We start from the raw sequence: 22,063 nt of genomic DNA, 5'->3' as shown, positions 1-22,063 counted from the left end.
CAGAGTCTCTGGCTAATCGCATTAGCTCTCCTGGGTTTTCCTGCATTCTCAGCCAGGTATGCGCACCTCACCTCTCCCATGATGCCTTTGAAGTCTGGGGCCCTTTGATGTGAGTGGGGGGATGTGGCTGCCTGGAGATCCTGTGACCCTTGTGGTCAGTGGCCCACAGAGCAAGGGTTCTGGGAGCCTGAGCTGCAGGTGCCCCCTCACTGCCTGAGGTGAGCCAGTGTGGGCTTTGGAGTCAGAGAGCTGAACGGGGGAGCTAGCAGCCGCTACCCATGCCACCTCTGCTCAGTTACCCAGCCTCTGAGCCTCCCACCCTTCCCTTTCAAAAGAGGACTATAGAAACACCTACTAGGTGAGAGAGAGAGAGAGAGAGAGAGAGAGAGAGAGAGAGAGAGAGAGAGAGAGAGAGAGAGAGAGAGAACGCTTCCATCTCACCTGGTCAAGAGCAAGACTCTCTGAAAGACAGACAAATCTTCCTGGGCTTCTGGCAGCCCCGAAACTGCCTTCCAAAGGCCTTAGAGAACTAAGCTTTAATCAAAATATTCTCTTAACCGTATTTTTTCCTTCAGAATTATAAACAAACATACGAAGAGCATCATTCTAATTATTTCCATTTTCGACACTTAGTTTCAGGTACATGTTCGTTTAATTTTATCTGTTCTTTTTTGTTTTGTTTTTTTTTTCTTTTGAGAGCCCTAGATGTCCTGGGACTTGCTGTGTAGACCAGGCTGGCCTGGAACTTGTGATGAACCCCTGCTTCTGTTTCCCAAGGGCTGGAATTATAGGCATGAGCTATCGTGTCCTCCAGCTTTATTGATTTCTTTTTGGGGGGGGGGCGGGATAGCATCTTGCCATGTAGCCCTGGCTGGCCTCAAACTTACAGCAATCCTCCTGCCTCTACCTCCCAAGTTGTTCTTCTGACTACCACGCTCGCTCGTACCTTAGCACACGCTTGTCTTAACACATATACACACAAACATAAGTAATTTAAAAACAAAATCACTGGACTGGGGAGGTAGCTCAGCGGTAATGTGCTTCAGTAGCACTTGTGAGACACGGGTTCAATCCCCAGGAGCAGCTTAAAAAAAAAAAAAAATTCAGGTAGGCAATGGTGGCGCACGCCTTGAATCCCAGCACTCAGGAGACAGAGGCAGGAGGATCTCTGTGAGTTCAAGGTCAGCCTGGTTTATGAATCGAGTTCCAGGACAGCCAGGACTTTTGCACAGAGAAACCCTGTCTCAAATAAATAAATAAATAAATAAATAAATAAATAAATAAATAAATAAATAAATAAATAAAAAACAAAACCAAAACAATTTGGTAGGAGCTGGAGCGACAGTTCAGCAGTCAGGAAGACTGGCGTGGTGCTCTCCCAGAGGACTTGGTTCCTGGCCCAGCACCCACTCCACAGCTCACACAGCAGCCTATAATTCCGTCCTCAAGGGATCTGCAGCAGGCACCTGAACACACATGAACATACCCACATGCAGACTCACACATTCACATAAAGAAGTAAAAGTGAAACAAACCTTGTCTTTTTAATGTGTTTGAGTGGTTTTCTTGTGAATCACATGCGTGCCCAGTGTCCACGGAGACCAGATGAGGGTATCTGATTCTCTGGAACTGGAGTTGTGGATGGTTGTGGGCCACCATATGGATGCTGGGAATCACATCCGAGTCCTCTGGAAGAGCCAGGGCTCTTAACCACTGAGTCAATTCCCAGCTCCCAGAATGAAATAAATATTTTGAAAATTTTCAGTAAAGCATCACAGGATGACTTTGTAAGTCTCTATTGTTTATTCTTTTGAAGTTATTAAGGATTAAACAAATGCTTATAAAAGTAAAAGGTATCCCCCTGACTCAGATTGCCAGTACAGATTTTTTTGTTTTTGTTTTTTTTTTAAGACAAGGTCTTGCTATATAGCTCTAGTTAGGCAAGATGGCATGTGCCTTTAATCCCAGCACTCTGGCAGGCAGGAGAAGGTGGATCTCTGTGAGTTTGAGGATAATCTGCTCTAGGTAGTGAGATCCAAAACAGCCAGAGCTACATAGTGAGACTCAATCTCAAAATAAACAGATGAATGAATGAATAAATAAATAAACAAACAAAGAAACAGGGTCTTGCTACATAGCTCTGAGTGGCCTGGAACTCCCTACATAGTGCAGGCTAGGCTTGAACTCATGACAATCCTCCTGCCTCAGTCTCCTGAGTGCTGAGATTTTAGGCACGAGCCACCATATGGCTCTGTCTTTTCTCTTTCTGTTTGTTTTTTCGGTTTGGGTTTTGAGACAAGGTCTTGTGCGGCTCAGACTAGCCCTTCTTACTAAGTCACGAAGGATGACCTCCAATTCCCAATCCTCCAGCCTCCACTTTGAAGCGTTGGAGCTGTAGGTACAGGTCCCCACGCCTGGCTTGCCTTTGCTCTTAGTAAGTGCCCTCACTGATCATTGTCCTAAAGCAGTTTGAGGGACAGTCAGCACCTTTGCCCCTAGAAAACAGTGCTGATGTTATGACATCCCCAACACAGACACACAGACACCGGAGAGATGGGGGGTGGTGGGGGGGCGGAGCGTTTCTCAGCCTGCACCTCACCTTCAGCACTGTGGTTTCCTCCTGGGACAACGGGAGGTGGGAGGCAGGAGACAGAGGCTGTGGGAATCTCGGTAGCTCCAGGATGGGAGGAGAAGCCAGCCTCCTGGTGGTCTCCCTGTTTGTTTCACAAAACCTTCCCACTCCCCGGGGGGTTCCCAGGCCCAGGGAGCCTTCACCTCCTGACCCTGTGGGAAGCACTCAGCCGGACTCCTGCTGGAGAGGGCCCAGGATGAGGCGTTGCAGGGCCCTGGGGCTAAACCAGCTCAATCCAGTCTCTCAGGCTAAGATGACCACGTCAGCCCAGTTCAGGACCCAGCTGCCGCTGAGCTCCTGAGAGGCGGGTGCCGAGTGAACGGTGCATGTAGACGGCACAGCCATGGGCCATGAGTCCAGATACTGGCACATCAAGACAGATGTCCCCCGCCGTGTGCCTAAAAGAGTGAGGAAGACTCGGACCAGAGGGAACTGGTGACCTGGGGCTCCTGTCCTTTTGGCAGCCACAGCCCCAAGAAGCATCTGCCCAGTCTTTTCTCCTTCCCACTTGTATCCCCACCCCCCACCCTCACCCTCAGCACAGGTATTGGGTAACATGTATTCAATCAACAAACACATGCTGATTTCTTATGTGTAACAGAAATAGGCCAGGGGCCCTACTGATGAACCTGTCTCATAGCTCCAGGATGAGGCTGGGGGCCGAGGAGGGGACAGCTAAAAAACGAAGGAATAGCAACCTATAAAATGAGGTCATCTCTGCTGTGGAAGACGACAGAGAGAAGGCTACCATATGGGAGGTTCCTTAGCTGGAGTGACTGAGGAAAGGCCTCCTTGGGACTGTGTGGGGACATGCCAGCACCTGGCCTGCGTTTACAACTCGGGAAAACTTAGGGCCCACCCCAGCATTACCACCCATTAGGTATACTCTTCCTTAAGTGAGCTGTTAAGTCTTTTGAGCCTCAGTTTCTCTGTCTGTAATGTGGAAGTCAACAGCCCACCTTAGTCACTTCCTAGGACTAATCGGAGGTGTCCACACTTAGCATGCTTCTAGTTCACCCAATCAGGGCCGTGTACATACAACCTAAGTGCTAGTCACCATGAGGGACAGTGAACAGAGCCATGGGTCATCGGGACCTTCCTGAGTCTGTGCTTCCTGATTCCAGGTCTTTCTCAAATCTAATGTGCATCAAAGTTTACAAGTCATTTGACTTTTTTTTTTTTTTTAAGATTTTTATTTATTTATTTAAGTTGCTTTTTCTTTGGAGACAGGGTTTCTTTGGGTAGCCCTGGCTGTCCTGAAACTCGCTCTGGAGACCAGGCTGGACTCAAACTCACAGAGATCACCTGCCTCTGCCTCCCGAGTGCTGGGATTAAGATGTGCACCACTACCGCCCAGTTTATTTTTAATTTTATACGATGTGTATGCACATGTGTTGGTGTGCAATCTGTGCTGGTGAGTGCAGTACCCTTGGAAGCCAGAAGAGTGAGGCAGATCCCTGGAGCTGGAGTCACAGGGAAGCTACCTGATGTGGGTCCTTGGAACTGAACTTGGGGCCGTTGTTAAAGCAATGCATGCCCTTAACCACTGAGCCATCTCTCCAGCCCCAAGTCCTTTGTCTTGAGGGCCAACAAATAGGTTTAATAGGTTAGGAAGGGAAGGGACCTGGGCACACTGACCTGGGCAGACCTAGCTACATGAAGCAGTGACTAGTCAGCTCTAAGGACCGTTTGCCGTGGTGAAATGAAGATCCAGATCTTCCCATTTCTCCAGTGAAGAGAGACAGAAATCTACCTTCTGCAAAACAGCAATAATTTTCAGCCGGATGCCATGGCTCACACCTAGAATCTCAGCACTTGAGGAGTTGAGGCAGGGGGATTGTAGATGAGCTACAACCCCAGGCACACAGTGAGTTCCAGAGCAGCCTGCTTTGTATAGTCCCAGGCCCTGTCTCAAAAAGGAAAAGGAAGAGAGGAAGCATTCTCTACTGCTAATGACTTAAGAAAAACATTTTGAAACAGGACTGGAAAGTGGCAGATAAACATTGCTCTCGGCCAACTGGCTTCAGACACAGTGTGCCATCCCCACTCACCAAGTGCCAGGCCTGCTGGCAGGAAGCTCCTGCAGGCTCTCAAGTACTTACCTCCTAAACAGAGACAGGTGGGGACCAGTCCTGAAGGACAAGGTGTCGGGGGTGGGGGGAGAGTAGGGGACAGTGACCCTGGAGCTGGATTCTGAGGAACAAATAATGTGTTTATATGTTTTACTTATCAGTTGGGTTTTGTTTTGTTTTGTTTTGTTTTTGAGGCAGAATCTTGCTAGGTTTCTCAGGCTAGCCTTGAACTCATAATAATCCTCCTGTTTCCACCTCCCAAGTACCGAAATTATGTGTGTGAACCATCACACCTATTTATTCAACTCACTCTAATAAAGGCAGGATTTACCAGAGCCTAGGCTGGTTTCTAACTCCCTTTGTAAGCTGAGGATGACCTTGAACTTTATTCTCCCACTTCTACCTCCTGAGTGCTGGGATTATACCAAACCTGCTCTATGTGGTCGTGGGTTTCACGTATGACAGGCAGACTCTTAGCCAGCTGAGCTGGATCCCCAGCCCTACTTATTAATTTTGACAAGAGGTCTAGTTGCTGTACCTGTGTGCTCAGATCACCTGCCGCTTTTGCCAGCCTTAACTACTTAGAAGGCTTGGAGCCCCCTCTCACCTGATAAAAGCAATGTTTTGTGTAAATAAAGAGGCAAATGATTTCTGGGGGGAAAAAACAAAACAAAACAAAAGAAGCTGTGAAAGTTAGGGAAGGGCAGGTGCTCCTGAGAGGCTGTAGCACATTCAGGGAGAGGTGGGCAAGTGGGGGGCGGGGGGGAGAACAGGACTGTGAGCTACAGGCTGGAGAGAAGGAGCTGGCAATACCTCAAGAACACAGAGAGCCACCTGAGCCCTGCAGGGGCCCCGATGGGACCTCTCAGCTCTGGGTGTCGGTCTCCCAAGAGCAGTGGTATAGGGAACAGATGCGTGGGACGTACTAAAAGGGAAGAAACAGTGTGGGAACCCCTCCTCCTCCCCTCCCCCCACCCGCTGCCATTCATGGAGTTCTTTTATTTCAGGTCACTGAAAGTAACGAATGGACTGGGGGCTACAGAAGGGAATCAAAAACTGTCCTGCTTTTCGAGAATTCCATTGCAATTCTGGTGGCTGTCGTGGATACATGGCCAGCTGTGGATACATGGCCAGCTGTGGATACATGGACAACTGCTGAACAGTTCTCGCTTTACTCATTCATGTGTTAATTTTTTATTTGTATTTTATGTATGAGTGCTCTGCATGTACACCTGCAGGCCAGAAGACGGCATCAGATCCTATTATAGATGATCGTGAGCCACCATGTGGTTGCTGGGAACTGAACTCAGGACCTCTGGAAGAGCAGCCGGTGCTCTTAACCCCTGAGCCATCTCTCCAGCCCATTACTCATTTATTTTTGAGATAGGGTCTTACTATGTAGACCTGGCAGGTCTGGGACTCAGATCCGCCTGTGTCAGCCTCCTGAACACTGGGATTAAAGGCACCTGCTTGCTGGACGATACTTTATTTTAGGAGCTTTTACTGTATAGTTGGAGACTGTATAGAGAAGAGGATTCCTGTCCCACCCCCAGTATTGAGGGGAACCCGGGGCCTTGCCCATGCTAATCAAGCACTCTACTATTGATCCACATCCCCAACCCTTTTCTCATTTTAAATTTTGAGACAGGGTCTCTCACTAAGTTGCCCTGGCAGGCCTTGAACTCACAATCCTCTGGCAGTTGGTGTTACAAGCTTTAAGCCCCAACTTCTGGAGGGGACTTTCAATCTGTGTTGGTGGGTGAGTTGGGGTTGACTGAGGCGATGCACTGGAAACACCAGAAAGGGGGGGGTTCTGGGGCCTTGCTTTCTAGGTCTGAACCCACTGAAGCAGCTGGCAAACATGGTCATTGAACACTAGACGATGTGCCAGCCACTGGAGTGATTGATGCAAGACGGCCGACGATCTCCACCTTCACAGAGAACTCGGTATTGAGTTCTTCCACTGTGGCCTCTGTATGCTACTTGTTGAGAAGTAGCCATGAAGAGTTCCAGGCTCTCCCACGTATCAAAATCTACAGAGGCTCGTCTCTTATATCAAATAGCACAATGTCTACATATAAGCTATATACCTTCCCAGACACTCTTTTTCTTTTTTTGACAAAGCCTCATGTAGCCTAGGCTGGCCTTGAACTATGTAGTTGAGGATGGCCTTGAGCTTCTGATCCTCCTGCTTCTGCCCCCACCCCCAAGTGCTGGGATTACAGGTGTGCACCACCACACCAAGTTTCTGGGGTGAAACCTAGAGCATGCTAGGAAAGCATTCGGTAAACTGTGCTACGTGCCCAGCCCTTCCCATACACTTTAGATTATCTTCCAGTGATTTACAAGATCTGGAAAAGATGGGCAAACCATTATCATACTCTATATAATGATAAGTTGGTTTTCCTAGAATATTTTCATAGCCAAAATGGTTGAATCGACAGATTAAGAACCTGCAGACTCAGAGGGATCAAGTGTGTATGAAGGCAGCCATGTAGGCCGAGTGTAGTGGGGCATACCTTTAATTCCAGAACTCTGGAGGTGGAGGCAGGTGGATCTCTGTGAGTCTGAAGCCAGCCTGGGGTAGAAGATTTTCAGGCCAGTGGGGCTACATGATGAGATCCTGTCTCAAAACAAAACAACAGCAACAACATGGCAGGTAGGAAAAGCTCACTAATATTTTTTGTTGTTGTTGTTGTTATGTCCCTGCAATCCCAGCACTTGGGAGATGGAGGCAGGAGAATCAGGAATCCAAGGCCAACCTCAGCTACATAGTGAGTTTGAGACCAGCCTGGGGTAGAAGAGACTTTGTCTCAACAAACCAAAACCAGAGCAGGAGAGATGGCTCAGAGGTTAAGAGCACTGGATGCTCTTCCACAGAACTTGGGTTCGATATCCAGCACCTATGTGGTAGCTCACAACTGTGAGTAACTCCAATTCCAAGGGCTCCTACCCCCTTTTGGGGCCTCTGAAGACACCAGGCACACATGTGGTACACAGATATATAAGCAGGCAAAACACCTATTGTAACACAAAATCTAAAGGTCCTATAATAAAAAACCCAGAGCCAGATATTGGGGTAAATGCTTCAAGATCCAGAGAGACAAAGGAAGAAGCCACTGCCACGTCTCACCTCTCCAACTCCACAAATCCTCGGACTGAATGTCTCTGAGTCCTCAGCTGAAATGGGTCCAGCCAAAAAGCTTTAGTTCCTGTCTCCTCATGCCTTATACACCTTTCTCTGCCCAGCCATATTACTTCCTTCTCAGTACTGGGATTAAAGGTGTGTGCCGCCACTGCCTGACTCTGTTTCTCTCCTAGACTGAGTCGATCTCATGTAGTCCAAGGTGGCTTTGAACTCAGAGATGGATCTCTGCCTCCCGAGTACTAGGATTAAAGGTATGTGCCACCACTGCCTGACATCTATGTTTAATCTAGTGACTTGTTCTGTTTCCTGATCTTCAGACAAATTTTATTAGGGTACACAATATATCACCACAACCTATACTCATAAAATAAAAATAAATCTTAAAGCCTGTCAGTGGTGGCCCATGCTTTTAATCCCAGCACTTGGGAGGCAAAGGCAGGCGGGTCTCAGTGAGTTCGAGGCCTGCCTGGTCGACAAAGCAAGTTCCAGGACAGTCAGGACTGTTACACAGAGAAACCTTGTCTCGAAAAAAACCAACCAAACAAACAAATAAATAATTTTTTTAAAAAAGTAATACTATATAGTAAACATGTCTTTGACTTCCTAAGAATCATGTCTGAGTTAACAAGCTGTGAACTCATGGGATGACCAAACTTATTCAATGAATTGCCAAATGCTACACATACGACGTTTATCTGCATTTACTATCTATGGCATTATTTAGACATTATTATTTATCTTCATTTTATAGTCAGGCAGGCAGAAGCATCAAAATGGATCTGGCGAGATAGCTCAGCAGATGAAGGAACTTGTTGCCAAGCCTGAAGACCGGAAGCCATATGAAAAAATGAATGAAAAGACAGCCCCAAGTTGCCCTTTGATCTCCACCTACATGCCAGGGCACATGTATGATCCATACACAAACACAAATAAATACATCAGTGCTTTGTTTTTAAGAGAGTAAACAATTAAGCCAGGTGCTGGTGGTGCACACCTTTAATCCCAGCATGCAGAAGGCAGAGGTGGGCGGATCTCCGAATTGAAAACCAGCCTGGTCTACAGAGCGAGTTCCAGGACAGCCAGGGTTACACTGAGAAACCCCGTCTGGAAAAACAAAACAAAGAAAGAAAGATAGTCAACAATTGACTCAGTACATTGAGGTGGTGAGAGAAGAACTGAGATTTGCTTTCTCAAGCCTGACTTCAAGGGCCTAGAATAATCACATGCCCCACGCTGGTGTTCAAGTCTGGGAGACAGCAAGAGCAGCCTGCTGGAAGCCTCTGCCACCTCAAGAGACTTTGCCCCCCCCCGGGCCCCCCCCCGCCCCCGGCCCCCCCCCCCCGCGCCCCCCAGCAGCGGTGTGACCCCGGAGGTTATCATTCAGGTCAGACTGTCTGGGGAAGTGAGAAAGTGTCACCCTCCGCCTTTCAGGAAACAACCCTGGGACTAACTAATGCCCTTAATTAAGGGAGAAGGGTGACTTGATGGTTGGCCTGTGTCCTGAAGAGGCTGCGAAGACGTGGGTCCTCTTCCCGAGGAGGAGCGAGAGAATGCTGGAGATGGACGAGCTTTGTCAGACAGTCCAAGGAGAAACCCCAGATCCCCAGGCAGCTGGGGGCCAATACACACAAGAAATGAGCTCTGTCTGCAGCCCCGGTCACATGAGGGCAAGGCTCGGGAACCTAAAAAAAACTTCTACAAGACACATGTGCACAACTGTATCAGTCAGGGTTCTCTAGAGTCACAGAACTTATGGAATGAATCTATCTATCTATCTATCTATCTATCTATCTATCTATCTATCTATCTATCTATCTATATTTGGGAATATATTTTTACGGAAATTTATTGCAATGATTTACAGGCTGCAATCCAACAATAGCTATGGTGAATGAGAAGTCCAAGAACCTAGCAGCTGCTCACTCCCACGAGGCTGGGGGTCTCAGCTGGAATGGATGCGCTAGCAAGGCAACAAGGTGAGTGCAAGCAGGTGGAGGAAGACCCCTTCCTTCCTCCATTGTCCTTACATAGGCTTCCAGCAGAAGGTGTGGCCTAAACTAAAGGTGTGCCTTCCAGCCTCAAGATCCGGATCAGAGGCATGTTGTCTTCTGGCCTCAAGATCCAGATCACAAGTGTGTCCTCCATTCCTGGATTATAGTTCATTCCAGATATAATCAAGTTGACAATCAAAAATGGTCATCACACAACTTTTTTTTTTTTTTTGGACACAGGGTCTCATTGAGTTTAGTTACTATGTAGCTAAAGCTATCCTGGCAGATTCTCCTGACTCCATTTCCTGGGATTATAAGTATTGCCTGTGTTTTCTTTTTTTCCCCTTTAATTTTTTTTTTTTTAAATATGGCTGGGCATGGTAGTGCACAAACTTAGGAGGCAGAGGCAGGTGGATCTCTGTGAGTCCAAGGACAACCTGGTCTAGGTAGTGAGTTCCAGGACAGCCCAGGACTACACAGAGAAACCCTCTCTCGAAAAACCAAAGAGGGAGAGAAGAGAGAGAGAGAGAGAGAGAGAGAGAGGGAGGGAGGGAGGGAGGGAGGGAGGGAGGGAGGAAGGGAGGGAGGGAGGGAGGGAGGGAGGGAGGGAGAGAGGATTTACAAACAACTTTTAAAGCATTTCCTTACATATTGATGTGCTGTGCCGTGGCAGAGAACAACCTTCAGGTGTCAATCTCCCTTCACTGTATGAGTTACAGGAATCGAACTCAGGTCACCCGGTTTGGTAGCAAGTGCTTTTTCCCACTGAGCCATCTCACCAGCTCGTTCTTCTCCTTCTCCTCCTTTTCTCCCCTCTTTTATGAGAAAACACCAGGAATTAAAGCATGGATGCAGGTGACAGGTAGACCTGCCTCTCCTGCTGGCTGTTCCTTGGGTATCTTGGGGCCAGAACATCACCTTCTCCTCGGGAGCTTCCACTTCGCCTTACAGTCCTCCTGTCTTGGACATGGGGCAGATAATGAAATCCAAGGAAACTTAGCTGAATGCGCAATGCACATGCCTCTCAATAATTAGCCATTGCTGTTATCATTAACTTCAACTCGCTTGTTTGTTTTTTTTTTTTTTTTTTTTCAAGACAAAGTTTCTCTGTGTAGCTTTGGCTGTCCTGGAACTCTCTCTTGTAGACCAGGCTGGCCTCGAACTCACAGAGATCCGCATTCCTCTCCCTCCCGAGTGCTGGGAGTAAAGGCATGCGCCACCACCGCCCGGCACTTAACATTCTTACACTTCTATGTGCCACATAGCGCAAGAGACACAGGATGCCAAGAGCTTAAGAGAAGCTTCTAACTTAGCACTGAAGGTAGAAAACCCATAAAGTTGGGGGCTGGAGAGATGGCTCAGCGGTTAAGAGCACTGACTGCTCTTCCAGAGGCCCCAGGTTCATTTCCCAGCTCCTACATGGCAGCTCACAACTGTCTGTAACTCCAGTTTCAGGAGACCCAACAAGCTCACACATGCAGGCAAAACGCCAATGCACATAAAATAAAAATAAATTAATTAAAAAGAGAAAGAAAAACCATAAAATCATCTTCTTGACTCTTGGTACATAAATTTACCCTTAGCCACCTGAATCCTAGGAGTCCAGACTCTGGCAGTCACGGGTTCTAGAATTTTCATTTCTTCAGCACCCCTCTGCATTGCCATACTTGGTGCTCATATTTTTGTTAGTCAGGTTCTCACTATGTAGCCTTGCTGGCCTGGCATGCCAGCTGGAACTCACCGAGAGAACTTGCTATGTAGATCAGACTGGCCTCGAACTCACAGATCTTCCTGCCTCTACCTCTCAGAGTGCTGGGATTAAAAGCACCTCCCCCATGCCTAGCAATCTGTCATTGTTTAATTTCTATCTGCTAGGATCCAGGTGCTGTCCACCTCTGGGGAGGGGTCTGCTCCAGAGGGCAGGAGCTCCTAACTCCCATCAAGTAACATTGATCAGGAACACTGATACCCATCCCTATGTATAATCCTTTCAACAGGGTTCAGAGCCTTTTAAGCACTTAGTTTTAAGTGCTTAGGAGATCTCTCCAGCTGTTTTATTTGGGACACATCCTACAAAACTGTAACCTGGCCCACCCAGGTTTCCAAAGCCTTCAGATAAGAACCACTGGGGAGCTTGTTGAATATGCAGATCACCACACCCTCTCTCCCAATTCTAATTCTGAAGTCTAGAGGGAAGTGTGGAGCCCAGGGTTTAACAAACAGCCCAGGAGACTGGCATCCTCGGGCAAGTCCAGACTTGGTGCTCAGCACTGTGGGTCTGCAGCTGGGACTAGAGGGGAAACTTGGTTCCTATGGGTCCACCTAGCAGGCATGAAGTCATAGGCTCAATCCCACGACCAGGACACCTGTAATGTAAGCTGAGTACTTAGGAGGTGGAGGCAAGAGGATCAAATTTTAAGGTCAGCCTCAGCTACAAAACGAGTTCAAGGCTAGCCTGGGCTACATGAAACCCTGTTGCGGGAAAAGAAAAATGCTTGGGCCAGGCTATGATATTGAGTGGGAGGTCAGGGTAAACCAGCTGGTGTGCAGGTCCCCAGGACCTGTGGGAGCTAGCCTGCAACGTGAGGCTCCTTCCAGCTCCTACAAGATCATGCAGGTCCGCAGGCCCCAGGGAGCCTCGGTCCCCTTTAACATCTGCTCACGTCTCAGGCTGTGCAAAGTACCCAGCACATAGTAGGTGTTCAGTAAATGTTAGCCAGCTGCTAATGTGCTAGTTGGAGGCTTGAAAAGGACGGGGTGGGGGGCGGGGAGCAGCTAAGGAGAAAGCCAGCAACAGTGGAGGAAAACAGGGGGCGGACTTCGGGACAGGAATTTACATTTCTTTAAAAGGTAATTCCAATCCTGCCTTGCGTTTTGAGAACACAAAGCCTAGGATCTTTCCATTCCCCAAATTCTCTTCTCCATTCCTATGAACGCAATCATTTGTACAGTGTGGAAAAAAAAATGTTCACCCTCTTAACATAAATAACACCCCTTATGAATATGACATTTTTATTATACCGAGTACCACGCAAACAAATACGATCGATGAGAGTTCCTTTGATTGAGAAAATAAAAGTCGTTTAGTTCCGTCTGGGCAGACAAGGTCAGCATCAGGCCTCAGGGAGATGGAGCAATCGTCTTGAGGATAACTAAGGGTCCTGCCACTGTTGTAGGAGATGCAGCCAGCAGGCCCCAGTCCCCCCCCCCCCCCCCGCCCCCTTTTGGAAAACTCCAGTAGCAGGCAGGGAAGGGCCTGTCACCACCCAAAACACCTGGGTGAGCTCTCGCTGGGCCTCCCTCTGCTCCCCAGGAGGGCGCTTTGGTATTTGAAGCTGACATTTGTCACCAAGGCGCTTCCTCTCGATCTCACCTTCGTTCTCCCCAAACTCCCCATACCCAGTACTTGCCAAGGAAGGCTGTATGTACCCCAAGCAGGTCTGGTGCTACCCAAGAACAGAGGATCGCCCCCTCCACCCCAGCACTCCCTACGTGATTTTGGATGAGCTGAAAAGAGAGGATCACCAGGGGTCCAGGAGAGGAAGAGTAAGGAAGCCATTGTTGTGGTTCTGGGCTTGAAACCAGGGCTCCAACACACCTCCAGCTCAGCGGAGCACCATTCACAACAGGTTAACAGCCTGCTGGCTCAGGAGTAAGACTTTCTGAGGTAGAGGTGGCAAGGTGCGGGGGCAGCCCAGACTCAGTCTCTGCATCCAAGCCCCCCACTCCAATTTATCAGTCACATCTCATCACATCGCACCTTCCCCCGGCAGGGACTCCCCTGCCCTGCCCCGCCAGGGGAGTTCTAGGTTCTTAAAGGCCTCTCAGGAGGGAGGAAGGGAGGGGGCGGGGCGGCGGTGGCGGAGATATAAGGGACCCAGGCGCGGTTTGCGGGTCCATCTAGCCCACCATGAGTGCCCACTGCCTCCCTATCCTTCTTCTCCATGCCTGGTGGGCTCTACTCCAGCCGCGCGCCGCGACGGTGGCCGCCTTTCCTCTGTGGACACGGGGTCAGCCCTCGTCACCATCCTCTCTCGCGTACATGCTGAGCCTCTACCGAGACCCGCTGCCTCGGGCGGACATCATCCGCAGCCTCCAGGCGCAAGGTAGGCTGCAAGCCTGGCCTCACCAGCACCCAAGGGCGCACGGCCCGGGAGGCACGCGGTGGATGCGGCGGGGACTGGGTACCAAGGGGTCATCCAGAGTCTGGTCTTTTTTTTTTTTTTTTTTTTTTTTCTCGAGACAGGGTTTCTCTGTGTAATTTTGATGCCTGTCCTGGATCTCCTCGCTCCGTAGACCAGGCTGTCCTCAAACTCACAGAGATCTGCCTGGCTCTGCCTCCCGAGTGCTGGGATTAAAGGCGTGCGCCACCACCGCTTGGCCAGAGTCTGGCCTTAACGATGTTTCCGCGTGGGCAGGCTCAGGGCACAACGCTGGTGGCCGGATTGGAGAGGAACCCACCGCCTTTCGGGTTCTAGCTTAGGTGGCCGAGTAAGGGGGTAGGGCGAGGTCCCGATCGCGCCACTGAGCATCTGGGAGCCTCAGTTTGCCCATCTGTAATTTAGAAATCGTAGGACCTCCTTCATTGACTTATGGAGAGGACTAGGTGACATCACCCCACCGCCCCCAGAAACGCTCTGCACGAACCAGGCATATACTAAAACAGGGGTCGTTATTGAGTTTTTGTCCCGGCTGCCGCAAATGCCACCAGGAACTAGGGCTCAAAGATCCGCAATTAGGGATCGAGTGCCAGAAGTCCAGAACTCAGGCAGCTCTCGTTGCTGGGCGGTGTCAGGTGTCCTGGGTGACCCCGGGCTCGGAACCTGTGTGGATGGAGGTGTGCGTGTGTGTAGTTGGCCCAGTGACCTGAGTGTCGCTCACCAGACTAGACCGACAGGTGGGTGCCCAGGAGAGGGAGTCCAGATTCGGAACTCCTTTCCCGGGCTCAATCCACATCCCGCCGCCTAGGCAGCTTGGCCAGCCCGGGCCTCTGTCCTACGGGGCCAGACGGCCCTCCGCGGGACCCGGACGCAATCCACATCTGCTAATCCGGTCTGACCCGTCGCCCGCCGGCCCTCGCGACCTGGAGGCGGAGCCCCTAGTCCTTGCCTGCGGCGTCTGGGGTGAGACTGCCGGTGACCCTTTCCTGAAGGGTCATCTAGGGACGAGGGACCCGGGCACCCTGAAGGGCGAGGCAATGGGAAATTGTGGAGTGGAGTGCTCCGCCCCTCCGCCTAGGGTGGGACAGAGGCAAAGCGGGAAAAACACACCTTTCCAGTTCACTTCCCTTTTAGAAAGTTCTTGAAGGTTTATGTAAGTGATCTGGGATTCAGGAAAACTACTTGGGTCCATCCAATTCTGTTTTCGCAGTCGCCTGACTCCACGGCAACATCACCTCACTTTTTGTTCGCTTTTGGAAAGTCTAAAGCATTTTAACTATTAGCCAGTGGTATCAACTGCCTCTATTTCAGCAAAAGGCTCTGCCTGGAGGGACTCTAGGGGAGAGCGGCATTCCAGGTCACTTCTTCCCTCATGAGTCAGTATGTAATCTGCCCCATCATAGCGGGATTGGGGTCTGTCAGCTGGAATCTTAGTGCTTGTCTGTGCCTCACTTGTGCGGTTTACCCATGTGCAAAAATGGCAGTACCAGTTGGGGGTGGATGTGGAGATGGGAAGACAGTTCTTGTATAGCCTTGGTGTATGGGAAGCAGAAAATGGCAAGGAGTTATGATAGCCCCTTGCCTCCCTGGCTGAGACCTGGGGCAAGCAAATAGCCTGAGTTGCAACTTTAACCTTCAGAATCAGAGGTGGCTAACCGTACTAACGATCCTTGCCAGATCCACATTCAGCACACAAGTGGGTTTCAGGGTGGCCGAGAGAACCCCTGCCTCATGCCCACCCCATTCACACTGACAGTATCGGTTGTTTAATGAGTTCGAGCTACATCTGGAGGACCCTCCCCCCCCCCCCCCAGGGAACCCTAGGGGTGGCTTAGGAGGAAGCCGTTTCTTCCTGCCCTGCCTGCACACCGGTCATCACGGTTACTAGCAACTTCGTCTCCGTGAATTTCATTCCTAAATGTTCTATGGCACACAACATCACGTCTTTCTACTAAGAAGGTGACGGAGGCCCAGAGAAGGAAAACCACCTGCCCAAAGTCAAACTCGAACCATGACGGGAACTCTTCAAGTCGTGGGGGACTCAGGCTGCTGCTCCTAGCAGGAGCACCTGCTCTGAGAGACCATTTGCAGACACTTAAGTTTCAGGTCACACCCAGGCTGCTACTGCAGGAAGCAGGAGTGACTAGAGGCCCCCACCTAGCTCCCAGGGTCAGTGGTGGCTGGGGAAGAAGAGTCTCCTGATGTTGCTAATGAGGAGGGAAAGTGGAAATTAAATAAAAAAGGCAGCTAGAGATGGGTGGGGAGAAGCTGCCAGAGGCAGAAGCTGGAAATTTCCTTGGGCAACTCACCTAAGTCCCATTGTTCTCTGACTGCCCAGGGTGTGTTGAAGGGAACTGGCTAGAACAGGGATTTCAAACTTACTTCTAGCTCTTACCCTCCCTTCCTTCCTTCTGTCCCTCCTCCTCCTCTTCCCTGGGCACCCCCACCCCCACCTGCACCCCACAGTCTCAAGCCCAGGATGGCCCTGAACGCTCAATGAAGTTGAGGATGACCTTGAACTTTTGACTCTCCAATTGTACTCTGGAGGGCAGAGATTGCGGGCGGGTTAGCTGCACCACACCCAGTTTACCAGGGCTGGGGATCAAATCCCGGTCTTTGTACTTCCTAGGCAAGGGCTCAACCAACTGAGCTCCATCCACAGCCCTTTGGCTCCTTTTCAAGATAGAGTCTTACACAAGCCCTTGGACCTCCCAGGCCTCCATTTTCCTTCATCTCTAAAATGGACTATCTCTGAGTGTGTACACACACATACATACATACATACATGCATGCATACATACATACATACATACATACATACATACATACATACATGGTAGCTTAACTTGTAGCCCTAGCACTTGAGAGACTGAGACAGAGGATGGCCCAGAGTTCCAGGCCAGGCCAGGCTAAATATCAGGTTCCAATACTGCCTGAGTTAGTATGAAACTCCACCTCAGAAAAGCCAAAATAAATAAAACAGACTCCATGGTTTTGCAAGCCAACGGGGGTGGGTGAGGGAGAGAGATGGGTGACAGGCAGCCTACCCAGCTGGTAGAACCGCTCTTACCCTGACAGAACTGACAGAACTCCCTCTCACCCTGTTTCCTTCCCTGACTTCTCCCCCAGACGTGGAAGTGAGTGGGCAGAACTGGACCTTCGCGTTTGACTTCTCTTTTCTGAGCCAAGAAGAGGATCTGGCATGGGCGGAGCTCCGGCTGCCGCTGCCCGGCCCTGTGGACCTCCCCACGGAGGGCCCACTCACCATTGAAATTTTCCACCAGGCAAAGCTGGACCCAGGGCAGGACCCAAGCGACTGCCTGGAGCGAGTTCGGATGGAGCGGTTCACGATCGCCCGGTCTCAGGTGACTTTTTCCACAGACAGCACTGTCCTGGAGGTGACCCGGCCACTCTCCAGGTGGCTAAAGGACCCCAGGGCACTGGAGAAGCAGATATCCGGTCTGAAAGGAAAGTGCTGGAATCAGCCCCACATCCCACCCCTCACCGTCGCCAGCACCAACGTGCTCATGCTCTACTCCAACCGGCCTCAGGAGCAGAGGCAGCTGGGTGGCGCCACTTTGCTCTGGGAAGCCGAAAGTTCCTGGCGGGCCCAGGAGGGACAGCTGTCTGAAGACCGGGGCCGATGGGCCAGAAGGCACCGGAGACATCACTTGCCAGACAGAAGCCAGCTGTGCAGGAGGGTCAAGTTCCAGGTGGACTTCAACCTGATTGGCTGGGGCTCCTGGATCATCTACCCCAAACAGTACAACGCCTATCGCTGTGAGGGCGAGTGTCCTAACCCTGTCGGGGAGGAGTTTCACCCTACCAACCACGCCTATATCCAGGTACGAGGTCCGGGGAATGGAACAGGTCGCTAGACAGGGCATGGGGCTCAAGGTCAGCCATGAGATAACTGGGTGTGGTCACTAAAGCACCTCCAAATGTTTGCTCCCGTGAGGATGCAGAGATTGTCACAGCACTGAGTCCTGTGCCTGGGGTGACCCTGGAAGAGCGCTCTCTCTCTCTCTCTCTCTCTCTCTCTCTCTCTCTCTCTCTCTCTCACACACACACACACACACACACACGTGCACACACACACATGCACGCACACGCATGAACCAAGCTGACCTCAAATTCATTACATGCCCCAAAATGGCCTGGAACTCCTGATTCCCCAGCCTTCACTCCCCTAGTGCTGGGAGTAGACGCATGCACCACCATGCCCAGTTATCACAATGTGGGGGATCCAAACCCAGGACCTCGTGCATGCTAGGCGAACACTCTACCAATTAAGCTGCGTCCTCAGCTTTTCCTCGTTCCTATAATTAGGTGATGGGAATAGAAGGAAGGATCTCTGCTCCTTCAGCTCTGACATTCTGGGGAAGGACGTTCAAAATTGGACTTTGGGACTAGGCGCGCCTTCCTGCTCCTGCTCATTGCTTGTGTGACACTAAGCTGCTGCGTCTCCGAAGCCTGTCTGTTTCAAGGCCAGCAGCATATTTCACAGGCATGGAGTGGGGGGGGTTCATGGGTTGTTTGCACACGCAGCATTCTATTATTTATAAAAATAATTTTCTAGTTTGGTACCAGACGCTGATCTTTTCACTTTAGCCAGAAATACTAAGTCTGCCTCTGCCCCAGTGGTCCGAACGGACTGACCCTCCTTCCTCTCTTCCAGAGCCTATTGAAACGCTACCAGCCCCACCGGGTCCCGTCCACATGCTGTGCCCCTGTGAAGACCAAGCCACTGAGCATGCTCTATGTGGACAATGGCAGGGTGCTCCTGGAACACCACAAGGACATGATTGTGGAGGAGTGTGGGTGCCTCTGACGGAGCCAGGGAGGTGCTGAATCAGCTTGCCCTCCACAGTGCTGCACTCCGGGGAGACCCCACAGTGTCTATCGGGGAGCAGAAATGGAAGAAAGGCTCTGCCCGCCAGAGCGGAAGAGGAAGGCCTGCCCCCTGTGCATACAGGGCTCTGAGACCTGCCAGGCCAGAGGCGACTGCGGGGGAGGCAGGAATGGGGAAGCCTTGCAGGGGCTGGCTGGGCTCCCTGGAAACAGGGGTTATGAACTGAGCGAGTGCTTTTTAAACTTTGAAGCCCTTGAGATGGTGTGCAAAGGCTGGGGTATATATGTATTTATTTTTGAGGCCTTCTGTAGCTTTCCTGTGTTCTTCAAAGCGGTCTGTGACCCACTGCCTCCCTAAAGATCGGTATAATGTTATTAGATTAAAACTAGCCATTTGGCTCTCCCTGCTTCAAGCTGGGCTAGGGGAACCCCACAACTTTCTGGCTGGCTGGGGCTAATGTGGCCTTCCTCAGCGGCTCCCTGATCTCTGCTAATGAGTTGCCTAAACAATAAAGCCACTGTCCAGCTCTCCCGGGGCCAGCTGGTGCCTTTGACCAGAGAGGCGGGCACTTGTCCAAGAGGGACTGGCCCAGGTGGACAATATAGAAGCCAGAGCGTCAGACGTCTGCTTGGCAGACATAACCCAACTCTATTAAAAGTCAGTGACAATTCACCTCAGGCTTTCAAGGTGTGTTTTGGGGACCTGAGTTTTCCGGTCCAGCCGGGGATGGGGTTGTGGTCACAGCTTTTCGCAGGGAGGCTGTGTGATGTGGGAGAACATTCACTGCCTGGCCTCCTCTGGTGAAAAGAAGCGGCAGAGCCGGATTCATTCGTAGGAAGTACCCCTGAGGGCTAGGGAATGATTGTGATTCAGTGGCAGCTACTTGCTTAGTATATGAAAGACTCCGGCTAAACCCCTGCATACCAAAGCTGGGCCTGCGGAGCACACCTTTACAGTGCAAAGGGCAAGAAGAGAGCTCTGTGAACTCAAAGCCAGCCTGGTCTACATGTGAGCTCCAGGACAGCCAGACGACACAGGGAGCCCCTGTCTCAAAATAGTTAAACCCAGCATGAAAGGGAGGACCGAGGGTCTTCAACTGGGTTGTCCTCTGGGCCTTCTCCCATCTTTGAGCCTTTAAGCCTTAAAGTATGGGACTTGCTAAGCCCTTTTGGGGGTGGGGGTTAACTCCTGATTCTGCATAGAAGGAAGCTCAGCTTTTCTTTCTTCTTTCCTTCCTTCCTTTCTTATGTATACAATATTCTGCCTCCAAGTAGTATGCCTGCAGGCCCAAAGAGGGCATCAGATCTCATTACAGATGGTTGAGAGCCACCATGTGGTTGCTGGGAATTGAACTCAGGATCTCTGGAAGAGCAGCCAGTGCTCTTAACCTCTGAGCCATCTTTCCAGCTCCCGAAACACAGCTTTCTAAAGAAAGTTCTACCACAACCCCCAGCCCCAAACAAAAACTAAACCTTCAATCCCAGCCCTAGGGAGGCAGAGACAGGCGAATCTCTGAGTTCCAGACCAGCCTGGTCTACAAAGTGAGTTCCAGGACAGCCAGGGCTACACAGAAAAATCTGGTCGGGGTTGAGGGAATGGGTGTGGGGTTGGGAAGTAAATTCTACCACTAAAATATCTGAGCAGCTGCTTGTTCTTTTGGCTGGGGGATGGGGCTTTGGGGGACCCAAGTCCACAGGAGCCCTACTTTGCTTCCCAGGATGCCCATCCATTTTGCTCCAGCCCTGGCTCAATCACGGCAGTTAGACTGGTCCAAGCAGGGACTGGGTTGGCTACAGCCTAGCCTGGGCTTGACAAAGCCGAAGGCCCAGGACTCAGCAGCAGAGATGGGTCTAAGCGAGCTCCAAGCTGAGTTGGGAATTTTGCTTTTTAGACGCAACCAGCCTGAAACTCAAGGCAATCCTCCTGCTTCAGATTCTCAAATGTTAGGATCACTCACCTCTACCACCATGCCAAGCCAAATTTTACTTTTGAAAACAGCCTCATGAGGTCCACTCGTCCCAACTGCTTTTCTGATGATGTTACCCCAGAGAGGCCTCACGGACGGCACAGCAGTGCTGAGAGATCCAGGGTACCTGGGTGGCATCTAGAGGACTAGGCTAACCCAGCTTAGACCAAAGGCTTCATCCCCAGGGCACAAGCCCACCATGGAGCTGGAGTTCTTGGGAGTCAAGTGGCGTCTTGGGGCTTTAGGAAGCAGGTGCCTGTAGTTCTGACACAGCCAGACAGCAGGGCCAGCAGAGCCAAAGGCCAAGCTATTTGTGGCTCCAGCCTGTGGGAGTGTTTACAGTTGCCTGTCCCATGAAGTTGTGACAACGCTCCCTGGTGACATGGTATGGCCTGTGTCAAACTAGGGATGTGGGCACAAAGCGATCAACTACGTGTACTGGTCATGCCCGTCATGCTCGCTGCAGGGCCACTGTGCTGCCCTGGCCGGGGGTATCTGGGTGCCAGTGTCTAACCACGGCTCTGGATCTGGTCCATGGGTTGGCAGGATGCCTTGGACTGCCTGCCTCTGAGAACTGTCCTGAATGTGGGGCTTTAATAGTTATTTGCTCTCAAGGCAAAGGTCTGGTGTTCTGCAACTGCAAAGCAGAAACAATTGCTACCTACACACACACACACACACACACACACACACACACACACACACACACACACACGCCACTTGACAAGTCGGTGGGTCTGGCAGTAGCAGCAATAAGACAGTACGGGCACAACCTCTGCTCCACAACCTGTTTATCTCCGCCTTAAGAATCCTTTCACAGCAGGAAGATCCCATCCCTCCATCCCCAGGAAAGGCTCTGCAGGTTATCCCAGCTCCAATGTCCCTTTAGCTCTAGGTCCATACAGTTGCATCTGCTCTAACCCACGCCTGCACGAGGGTCTCCACAGGCTGGTGATTCAAACACAGCTGAGCTTCGTGTTGTTTTGAGAGGGTCTCACGGTATAGCCCATGCTGGTCTGGAAGTCAACAGTAATCCTGCCTCAGCCTAGCAAAGTGATGTTCTCGTTCACCTGAGTTCTTTTATAAGAACTGGCTGTACCAGCATGAGGCACAGATTGTTCTGGCCTTACAAGCACCTATAAAATGATTTCTTCACCCTGATAAGAGATCGGAGGTTGAGAGATCTAAGAATCTTCCCATGGAACTGAGGCTGCCCCACCCAAGGTCCAGCCCCAAACCTCT

At 50.7% G+C, this 22,063-nt stretch overlaps 1 protein-coding gene across 1 annotated transcript; it reads left to right on the top strand.

The window, feature by feature from the left end:
• The first annotated feature begins 13,753 nt into the window (after positions 1-13,753).
• Nodal (nodal growth differentiation factor) lies at positions 13,754-20,296 on the top strand. Its single transcript, XM_042266098.2, has 3 exons — positions 13,754-13,949; positions 17,133-17,848; positions 18,682-20,296. The coding sequence occupies exons 1-3, from the start codon at positions 13,754-13,756 to the stop codon at positions 18,832-18,834; spliced, it is 1,065 nt and encodes a 354-aa protein (XP_042122032.1). The 3' UTR covers positions 18,835-20,296.
• The last annotated feature ends 1,767 nt before the right edge of the window (positions 20,297-22,063 follow it).

The sequence above is a fragment of the Peromyscus maniculatus genome, chromosome 21 (assembly GCF_049852395.1).
Source record: "Peromyscus maniculatus bairdii isolate BWxNUB_F1_BW_parent chromosome 21, HU_Pman_BW_mat_3.1, whole genome shotgun sequence".
Taxonomy (NCBI): domain Eukaryota; kingdom Metazoa; phylum Chordata; class Mammalia; order Rodentia; family Cricetidae; genus Peromyscus; species Peromyscus maniculatus.
This window is presented reverse-complemented; position numbering and strand designations above follow the sequence as displayed.

Bases quoted from the DNA above. Each gene is read 5' to 3' on its own strand.
- Nodal (XM_042266098.2), top strand. From the start codon at position 13,754: ATGAGTGCCCACTGCCTCCCTATCCTTCTTCTCCATGCCTGGTGGGCT. The intron at 13,950-17,132 runs GTAGGCTGCAAG...CTTCTCCCCCAG, and splicing joins CCGCAGCCTCCAGGCGCAAG to ACGTGGAAGTGAGTGGGCAG. The intron at 17,849-18,681 runs GTACGAGGTCCG...CCTCTCTTCCAG, and splicing joins CCAACCACGCCTATATCCAG to AGCCTATTGAAACGCTACCA.